Consider the following 10746-nt stretch of genomic DNA (forward strand, 5'->3'; position numbering starts at 1 on the left):
TGTGAAAACCATGCAGAAACGCAAGTAGTGAATTCATCGCTAGAGACCATCGCTACTAGTGACCAGGGTGGTGATATTTTTGGCCAACATTTTTTCCCATGTATAATAAATTCCTTCCAAACTGATAGCTAATCCCACGGCGTAGCAGTCAAGAAAAGACGGGAATGTCGTTTGCAATGACGAAAGAGGAAGAGCAGCAAAATATTGGGGCACCTGCTTTTTTGTAATTAAACGCCAGAATTTTGTTTGAGTGTATCGAAATTTTCCTATTTTGGCCTCAAATTTATTTAAATAATGAAAAAAACGCATACAGAAGTACATTTATCTTGAATAGCTTCTTTAAGCGTCTATGACCAAATTTAATGGCGCATATTTTTGTATCACCTATGATAATATTTCTTATGCATGTGGGTCATTTTGACCCTTATTTAAAATAATCTTCAAAATATTAAGTTTTCTGAATTGATATAGGATTGAAATGCTCCACAAGAATATTTCCCTGAAAATTTCTGAAAGGGTCTTCTCAGATAAAAATAATGTGCGCTAATGGAAAAAGTACAAAATTATTTTTTTTTTCTAACATTATTAAGCTTATCGTACACACTATCTTCCTTAATGTATTATAATAGATCATTTTTCTATTCTGGATGGAACCAAATTCTTGAAGATTCCAGTTTCACCAACCTTGCAATTGTCGACTCACTCGGACGATTACTTCCCCAAATAAATTATATTACATTAATTTAATCGAATAAAATGTGTTATATTTTAGGATTTCCGCAAAAAAATATCTGGAAAATATTGAGATTTAGGTGAGAATAATCAATTTGAAAGTACCTCCAAAAATTTCATTATCTCGTTTGCATTGACAAATTTGTAAACATTTTTATGTAGACCTTTTAAGTATAAACTCTTTTATCATTTCAGGTGATCTCAAAAAATATTTGTTAAGAGCACTATTCTTGTAGGTACAAGGAGCCTTTGAAAGGACACGTTTAGATGTTGTTTTAAAATAAAATTTATAAAACTTTAGGTTGCTTCAGATTTCACTTTTTATTCTCATTCAAAATACTGCTCTTAATAAATAGATGTGAAAAATTAGATAATTGAAATGTCCACCGTGAACACGTCTATACAGTTTCTTAAAATTTTTTCATCAACCTTTGAATTGTCGACTCATTCGAACGCTTACTTCCACCAAAAAAATCACGAATTTTGCGATATGTTGTTCTTAAAGACCGACCATTTTCGTAAAAGTTTCAATCATTTTAGTGCGTTGAAACTTATCATGAAAATTGGAATATTTTTTAAAATATTTTATAATATTTCAAGTGAAACTTTGGTCAAATTGTAAGTCTATCTAATTGACAGTTGTTCAAGATGATATAAAAAAGGTACCGTCTAGGAATTATTCACTAGTGACATATAGGCGTCACTTTTGGATTACCCTCTATTAACGTTTAATTGCAAGTCTGTAGAAAAACATTTCTCAGTGTCACTTTGCCCTTACATTTAACCCTAACTAAATTTGAACCATGGAAAGGTACACAATCGAGCAACGCGCTAAATTTATTCAGGCTAATTATGAAAATGGGCGTTCAAAGCAAAATGCATATCGCGCACTTCACCTTCAGTGATGAGGCACATTTTCACCTCAGTGGATTCGTCAATAAGCAGAATTGCCGCATTTGGGCGAATGATAATCCAAAAGAGTTTGCCGAAAAACTAATGCACCCACAAAGAGTGACTGTTTGGTGCGGTTTATGGGCCGGCGGCATCATTGGGCTGTATTTTTTCCAAAATGAGGCCGGTCAGGCAGTTACTGTGAATAGTGTTCGCGATCGTGAGATGATAACGAACTTTTTGTGGCCCGAATTGGAAGATATGGATGTGGACGATATGCGGTTTCAACAGGACGGTGCCACTTGTCACACAGCTAACGAAACAATGGCTCTTTTGCGAGAAAAATTTGATGGCCGAATAATCTCACGTCGCGGCGATGTCAATAGGCCGCCAAGATCATGTGATTTGACACCGTTGGACTTCTTTCTTTGGGGTTATTTAAAAGAAAAGGTGCACGTCGATAAGCCAGCAACAATTCAAGAGCTAAAGGATGAGATAATTCGGCACATTAACAGCATAGAACCTCAATTATGCCTCCGCGTCATCGAAAATTTGGACCATCGGATGGAGGTGTGCAGTCGAGGCCGCGGCGGTTATTTGGCCAATATTTTGCTCAACACATAATTGAGCTATACCAATATTATAATAATAAAGAGAAGTAGCAACAATTTTCTAAAAAACTTGTATTTTATTAAAAATCAACACCGGCCCTTAAAACTTAACCACCCTTTAAAACGTTCATAAGTTGTGAATATTCCAAAATATTTATGTCTTAAAACGTTGTATTATGTTTACTATTTCTTGCATGATAAACAAAACAGGGATGTATGTGTAAAGTTGCAATATTTGTTAAAGAAAACTACAGCGATGATAAATAAATTAAATTAAAACAGAATTATTTTCATGTTCCCACATTGGGGCCTTTCGTTTTCTATCGCATAAGTACTATGTCGCCGTAGCAAGGCCTTTCGGCTGTTAAGGATTAATAAAGCCCAAAGCCCTTTTCTTGAAATATTTTGCCAATAATAAAGAAAGGGATCAAGAATGTCGGTCAAAGTCTAGGAACTGAAGTGGAAAGTACAATTAATTTTTTTTTTTTTTAAATAACAGTTAGTGAGGCATATCCCATTACGTGTTTCAAATTTTGTAGTGCTCTTACCATTTAAGGGAAAATGTATATAATTTTTGGAAGATATTTTAAGTTATCGTTCCTAATTTCGTTTTTTTTTTTCGAAATAGAAATAAACACTTGATTGAATTAAATTAATTTTTTGCAAGAATTTCCACACAGCGAACTAAATCTGTTACTTTGAGTATCAAGTTACTTGAGTACTAAATAGTCTGAAACTATGAAAAAAATGTGGTGACCAAAACATACTTTTTAATACAAGGCCACTTAAAATTCGCCAATTGTTTATATTTTTAAGTGTAAGTAAGTGAAATTAGTATATTTTTAGATTTACTAATCTGGCAAATTCTCACATGTCTAGCTACCTCAATGTCTTTATTCTAACCAAGGTTTTTCATCTGTCTTATTTCCTATTTGACTATCTACCCATTTACTTTCCATGGCTTTAAATACAATGGGCTTCTTAGACGGAGTGTTTTGGGAGTTACCAAATCTCTTGGTGCTTTTTGGCTTGAATTTTTTCAAATTTCACTCTCAATTTGAAGGGTAAACTAGTTTGAATTCCCCATAAAATATCGAGGGGCACAACAGCTCGAAACAAATACTCTCAGGTATTTCTGCAGGGTATACTCGCATTTATATATGTACAGACTGTATTTACTGTGAATGGACGTAACATAATGCGGCAGCGATAAACAACACTCAGCTGCATATGCAATTGCAACTTATCTTGCCACAAGGGGCTGTCAAGTGGCCAAGGTGGCAAGCAGGCTATTTATGAGTGGAATGCACATTTCAGTTCTGCACGTAAATACAAGCATACATTCATATATACTAACTATATTACCTATCATTTTCACCACACACCGCATTTAATACTTTAAACATTTAATTTGAGTTATGAAAAGCTGCTTTCAACATCTTAACAACTTTAACTTCTTTGATAATTTTATAGGTAACATTTTCAATTTAAATATAAGTAGTTTTTAACTGAAGAAGTTAGCAGTTTTTTTTTGAGCAGAACAGCGACCGTCACTTAATTACCACACCCCTCATAAACTCAGTCGAATATCTGTCTATGACTATTTCTAGATTTATCGAGATTTGGTAATCGTGTTTTTTATCTTTAATCATCAAATTATTTTAGTAAAGGATTTGTATTCGATAAACATTTACGTTCAGAAATCATTATGTCTTCCTAGAGACTTAGAGTAATCGGGCATTTTTGCGTCGCTACTCCAAAGATTTCAAAGATACATACTCCACTAAACTTCTCTATAACTTTATATGTTCTCTATTATATGGAATCTGCTCTATCAATTCCATGCTACTAGAATAGAAAAGGTGCAGCGTAAGTTCCTTCGCTATGCACTCCAACCGATAAAATTTCTATAGCCACTTACCTCTTACAGTTCCCGCTGTATGTTGATTAGTTTAAAGACTTCAAAGCAGAAGAAGAATCCAGTCAGTGTTTCCATAGACTGCTGTGAGTTTTTCGGGCTAATTAGTTTGAATATACTCAGCAAAGCCTTTCGTGTTCAAAATCCACATTTTATCTATGTGCTAACAGCTAATTATCTTTCTCATGCAACTATAACCAGATAGTTATATTGATTTTGCCTCTGCAAGGCCTTCTTTTTAACACACTTTTATTAGGTCGGGTTGTATGTATGTATGTATGTATGTATGTATGTATGTATGTACTAAAAATCTGATCGACTTGAAATTTTGCACACCTATCAATGACCGATGACAATGCAATAATTTGATAAAAGTTTTCCATTATCCTTATTAGGATTATCAGGATTAATATTTTCTTTTTTTTACCTGTGGGCAAAAAGTAAGGTAAATTTGGTTGTAAAATGAAAAATCTTTTTTTATTCTTGTAAATCAGTTTCTCAGGCTCCCTCGACGAAATAAGTTCTTCATCTCGATTACTTCTTTATCACGGCCGATAACTGCATAGCTTTAGACTCACAGTCGATAAGAAAGGAATTAAATATAACACGAATATATCGAATCATTTATTCACTGACTACAATGATAACAATAATTTGCATTCATAATAAACAAAAAATAGTTTAAAGAAACTAAAAAACACGCTTTTTTGCTAATCGAACTAAAAAGTAGAAAATAAAAAATAGTTTAAAAAAACTAAAAAACACGCTTTTATTGCTAATCGAACTAAAAAGTAGAAAATAAATTTTAATGACAAAGAGACCTATAATGTAATAAAGTAAAAGCAAATCGAACGATCAGTCATAGTCAACTACCTCAGAACAGAATTATAACAAAAATTAAGATACAAATAGAGTAATTCAAATTAGAGTTAAAAGCGTGGGATGCATTTTGCTTCACTTTCATAACCCTCTGTACATAGGTAGTTGCCAATAGAATGATTGTAATATTTACTATATCAAGCATCCCAGGCTTTTAACTTTGTGTTCTCTCCCCGTCTTTGGAATAATTTACGCCTAAAATACAAAAAAATTATAAAAGTACACACGCGATAGATCATCGCACACGGAGATATGGGGTAAGTGTTAATTGAAGAGAAGTAATGAATGAAAATGAGATTTGCACTTAGACCTCACGACTTTTTGTGTCCTCTACTTTTATGACCTAACTCATCTAAACCCAATTCACTTCATAAAGCTAACAGCGTATTGCCCTTTCTTCCGGCTGTGATGCCTTCTTTCTTCGCGCTATAGCATCACTTTCCCATTGCAGTGAATAGACGTGATGCCAATTCCTTCAGCATATTTTATTAAATGCTTTGAAAATAATGCCATATGACCACAGATATATTTAATTAAGCTGGCAAAGTCATACATTTAAACTAACCATATCAAATTGACTCCTTTGTGGCTACAAAATTAGCACTTCAATGATGTTGCGCAAACCTATCAAACCAGAAATATATTTCAACTAAAATTACTTTCGCCTTTTTAACCAAATTTATTTGAGTTTAATTTCGCAATTTATTCGATTACAAAATCATCTAATTAAAATTCCAATTTACATTAAAAAATTAACAAATCAAAACCACAAATGCTGTAATTTCTATTATTTTATAAGTATAAACAAGCAAAATGTGAAGGGTTGCTAGTGACAAAGTATGAGTTGGAATTTATTAAATTTTTGATTTATTTTCCTTTTTTTTCTCCTTTCCTTTTTTTATTGCATGTCTAATTAGACATAACATGACATTTACAAGCACTTTATTACCATAATCGCCTAATTTTTTTGCCAGTTCATTAATTTGAATTTATTTAGAGCAACCAAAATGCTTTCACGTAACCAAGCCCACTTGTGCACCACGCATTTGGATAAATAGACCAAAAGTCAAGGTTTGAATTGCATTTTTTCAGACACAGAGAATGAAAACATGAAAACGAAAACTATGCATGAAAAGTCATAAAGGCAAAACTGTAGCTTCTCGGCATGTATACGCAGACCTAAGCATTAAAATTTGCCTTGAAAACCTAACATAACGGCGATGGAATAAGATTTTAGGTTCACTCATTTATTGCAGAAATAAAGCCATACAACAAAAATTACTGTATAGAGTTTCGACCTAAAACTCTCAATGTTGGTTGCATCATACCAAGTACGTCCCTTTTAAGCCGACTTCGAACGTCAGATATTTTTTATGAGGAGCTTTTTCATGACAGAAATACACTCGGAAGTTTGCCATTACCTGCGAAGAGGCGACCACTATAGGCGTATTTTACAAGAAAAGAAATAAATTGTGAAAAAATGTGATTTCAAAGCCAAAGAAAAAAAGGAAAAATTAATATTCCAAAAAATTGTGATTTGAGAGCTCCAAGGAACAAATAAAAAATTTATACTGAAAAATTGTGATTTGAAAGCCAAAAAAAAAATTAATATTCCAAGAAATTGTGTTTAGAAACAAAAAACAGATATAAAAAGGAAAAATTTATATTTCAAAAAATTGTGATTTGAAAGCCAAAAAAAAGATAAAATTAATATTCCAAGAAATTGTGACTTGAAACAAAAAAAACAGATACAAAAAGAAAAAATTTATATTTCAAAAAATTGTGATTTGAGAGCTCCAAAAAAACAAAAAATTTGTATTCCAAAAAATTGTGATTTGCGAGTCCAAAAACAAGAGAAACAAAAAATTTTTATTTAAGAGCCCAAAAAAAAAGAAAAAATTTATATCCGAAAAATTGTGGCTAAAGATCCCAAAACAACAGAAAAAATGTATGTTCCAAAGAATTATGGTTTGAGAGGTCCAAAAACAAAAAAAAACGAGTCCAAAAACGAAAAAATTTTGATTCCGAAAAATTGTGACTTGAGATCACAAAAAAAAGAGAAAAACCAAAAATATATATATAATATACATATATATGTTCCGAAGAATTACCAAAATACTGCCTTACTGGCTTCTCCAAACGTCTACACTTCAGCAATTATATTAAATGTTTTCAACTTCCACTCACCCGTTATAATCCACAGCTCACGCAAGCACTCCTCTCGACTCTTTGCAATCGCTGCCGAAGTATTGATGTCCTGTGGCGCCTCGAGCAGTGGAAAAATGCACGCACCAAGCATTGAGTACGCAACAACCAACGCCACCAAGCCGGGAGGTGAGAAGAGTACTTTCAGCAGCAGACCAAAGCAGCTGCTGAAAAAAGATGAATCGTCCTCACTGCTGCCAAACTCCCCGGTGGCTGTGGCAATTAATTGGTAATGTGGTTGTTGGTGTTGGTGTTGTTGCTGACGTTCCTGGGCTACCGTTGCGCTATTATTGTAGTTGTAATGCGCTGCGGATTTGCTATATTGCTGCTGCTGCTGTTGTAGTTGTTGCTGGTGCTGCTGTTGATAAAGTTGATTGTGATAGAGTTGTTGATGTTGCAACTTCACCGCTGCTGCTGCTGCTGCGCCTGGAGTTGCAATTGTTTGCTTGTATTGCTGTTGTTGCTGTTCATTGCTAATTGTTGTACGCTGATTTGCTGTGGCTGTTGTTGTTGCTGTGGTCGCCGTTGCTGTTTCTGTTGCTGCCGCTGCCGCTGTGTTTGTTGTTGTCGTTGTTGCACTTCGGCCCCTTTCAACGTCCGACATTTTAGTTGCAATAGCAGACGTGTTTGTTGCATTTGTTGTACGCACCGCCGTCGTCGCCGCCACGGGAACATTTAGGCTGGTTAAGCGATGTGGCGGGCGAGCGATGCGTTTTTAATAGTTTTTAACTGATTTTGCTTTGAATTTTTCCCACTGGTTAGTTTAATTGAATTCTTCACTTTGATTGTTTATAAATCTTTTACGTTGTTCGCTTTTAGAGTTTGCTGTAAGAAATGAGAATTGAGGTTTGCACTTGAGGGAATATAACATTGGCTGTACAAATTTACTTGGCAATATTTTATGAGAATCACTATAAAAAGCATACCAGTGTAAATGGCATTTACTTTATAACCAGCCTTAAATTTATCAATACAGTTCTCGGAAAAAAATGTTAAGGCTAAAAACAGCAGACTTTCCACTAACAAAACCAAGTTGATTCGAGCTCACTAGACAAGACATAGAAAAAATCAGCTTTGTCTTAATAATAGGCTGAAATATTTGCGAAATAGTTGCCAAATACCTAAAAGGTATTTAGTTCGTGATGCTATTTTTATTCGTACTTTTAAGAAAGAAGTCCAAAGGTGTCGTTGACGTTTAGGTGTGGTTCACATTCAACATCGGCCCTTGAAATTTAACCACCCTTTATATTAAAACAAAAAAATAGTATATACAATAAATTGGTCAATAATATTTAAATTGTGCGTTATTGTGTATCTTCTATAATTTCGATAACCTTTGCGATGGATACCGAAATATTTCACATTTATTTTTATTTCGGCCAATCCCCTAACAGTTAGCGTTTTTTTTTTGTTGTTTCAAATATTTTTACTTAAATAAATACATAAAATAAATTATATTTAACTTATTTTCATTTTATTTTTAAATTAAAATTTATTTTATTTCTCTGCTCTTTCCACCATCACTTCTTGTTATTTTTTTTTTGAATTATTAGCCCTATATATAATAAATGCCTGAAATAATTTTTTTTTATATTCATTTATATTTTAATCCCATACTTAGCTACTTTATTTTATAAATCTTTTTTAGTTTTAATTTCATTTATTTCTCTCCTCTTTCCACGATCACTTTGAGTTAATTTTTTTTTAATTTTAAATTTTTAGTTTTCAATTTTTACTTTGTTTGTATTAAAAAAATTCCAGTATTCACTCAGTTTTAAGTCGATGCTGTTTCATTAATTCATATTAATAAAATTTATATTATTTTTCTCCTCTTTCGACACTCACTTCTGGTTCATTGTTTTTTTTTTTTTTTTAATTTTTAATTTTTATATTGTTTGTATTAAAATATTATCGATATTCACTCAGTTTTAGTGCGTTGCCGTTTCACTAATTTAACTTAATTTCTATTATACAATTTTTAATCCTCTGCCCTTTCCACCTGCCCCTCTTGCAACCACCTGCGCACGTTTGGTGTAACACTTCCGCTGCTTCGCCGTTGCTGTCACTCGGCACCATGTTAATGTCATTCAGCCGGAAGTGTTTACGTCCACACTTCACTTAATTTTCGCACTCTGCCCCCCCGATCTTCCCCGCCTGCTAACCCACTCAAACGCATGCATTCAACAACCAATTCAATTCACAGCTTTTGTTGCCGTTTTTTTTTCGTTGTATTTATTTCACTCTTTGCTTTGGTTGTGTGTTTGTATCTGCAGCTGACAGGGCATTGTTGGCAAAGTGCCATCAGTGCTGCTACCCTAATTTAAACACTTCCTTAACACTTTTAGTATAACAACTCAACACTCATACACTAGCGCAAGTCTCAGTCTCACGTCGTCACTAATGTGTGGCAGCATTGTCTTGTAGTGCTGATGTAGGTTTTGTTGTTGTTGCTGTGGCAGCGTGTTTTCTCTCTTGCAGCGAGGCGCGCTGGTAATCTTTGTTGCTTAAATGGTGTTTGTTGTTGGATTTGTTATTGTTATTCCTTTTGTTTTTGTTGATTTTGTCTTTCTTCCTGACATCAGCAACTTTTGTTTAATTACACTTTAATATCGTTCAGCACCCATTCGCGCTTCCCGTTTGTTTCATTTATATGCCTGGCAGTCACCGACGACGCCGTCGCCATTGCCGCCTGCCGTCACACTTCCTGTTGTCAACATTGCACGTAATCTGTTGTTGACTTACTTGCAGCTTTCAGTGTTGCTCTGGTACTGTGTTGCACCGTTGCTGTTGTGTGGCTTACTTTTATTATTCTTGCTGCTGTTATTATTGTTGCGACTGCCTTTCTTGCCACTATTTTCCTGGTTGTTAAATTCTTTTCTCTACGTTTTCCACTTTTCTTGCTCTTCTTCTTCCTGGTGCGTCGCTGCTCTTCTTACTCTACTTTTTTCAATTTCGTAGTGGCTGCTTCCTTTCCTCTTTCTCTATTCTTTCCTCCGTTCGTCCTCCTACGTTTAGTCGAATCCCCTTTCCAGTTCTACGCCTCTTTGCCTGCAATGGGGAAGCAACAAAAACTATTTTAAGTGGGTTAAGCTTTGTTTTGCAGCTACAAAAATTTTACAACTTTTACAATAAAATTTCGCAGTTGTTGCCACTCAAAGAGTGGTATAATAAAAACAACGGCAATTGCACGAAAAAAAATGTAACTCTCTGCAGTTTACAGTTATTTTAATTGAAAAATGTTAAGCAGCCAGAAAGAATTGTACAATTCAGAAATACTTAAACGAAAATAACAGCAAAGCGAAGTAGTGAAAAAAAAAATGTTCAGCAACAAAGTAAAAATTTACAATAAATAGAGAAATATTTGCAAAAAATGTCAAGAGTGTTGCAAAATTTAGTGGGAAAATGTGTCAGTACAGAAGAATGATAAAACTGCAGAATCGGCGTGTCGAATATTGCTTTAAAATAATGATTGAAGGTAATGCAAGGAATGTAAGGTGGCCTGGTTGAACT

At 34.0% G+C, this 10746-nt stretch overlaps 1 protein-coding gene across 2 annotated transcripts in view; it reads right to left on the bottom strand.

The window, feature by feature from the left end:
- Nucleotides 1-10270, bottom strand: part of LOC128867669 (uncharacterized) — a 110367-nt gene extending 100097 nt beyond the window's left edge. The window contains exons 1-2 of one of the 2 annotated variants that reach the window (XM_054109101.1): nucleotides 8854-10270; nucleotides 7219-8061 (exon numbers count right to left, since the gene is read on the bottom strand). In XM_054109101.1, the coding sequence (XP_053965076.1) occupies nucleotides 7219-7840 (622 nt within the window). In that variant the 5' untranslated portion in view covers nucleotides 7841-8061; nucleotides 8854-10270. Of the gene's footprint in view, nucleotides 1-7218 lie in introns of both variants that reach the window. The other variant, XM_054109099.1, reaches the window with a different exon arrangement.
- Nucleotides 10271-10746: the final 476 nt, after the last annotated feature.

This window comes from Anastrepha ludens, chromosome 6 (assembly GCF_028408465.1).
Source record: "Anastrepha ludens isolate Willacy chromosome 6, idAnaLude1.1, whole genome shotgun sequence".
Taxonomy (NCBI): Eukaryota; Metazoa; Arthropoda; class Insecta; order Diptera; family Tephritidae; genus Anastrepha; species Anastrepha ludens.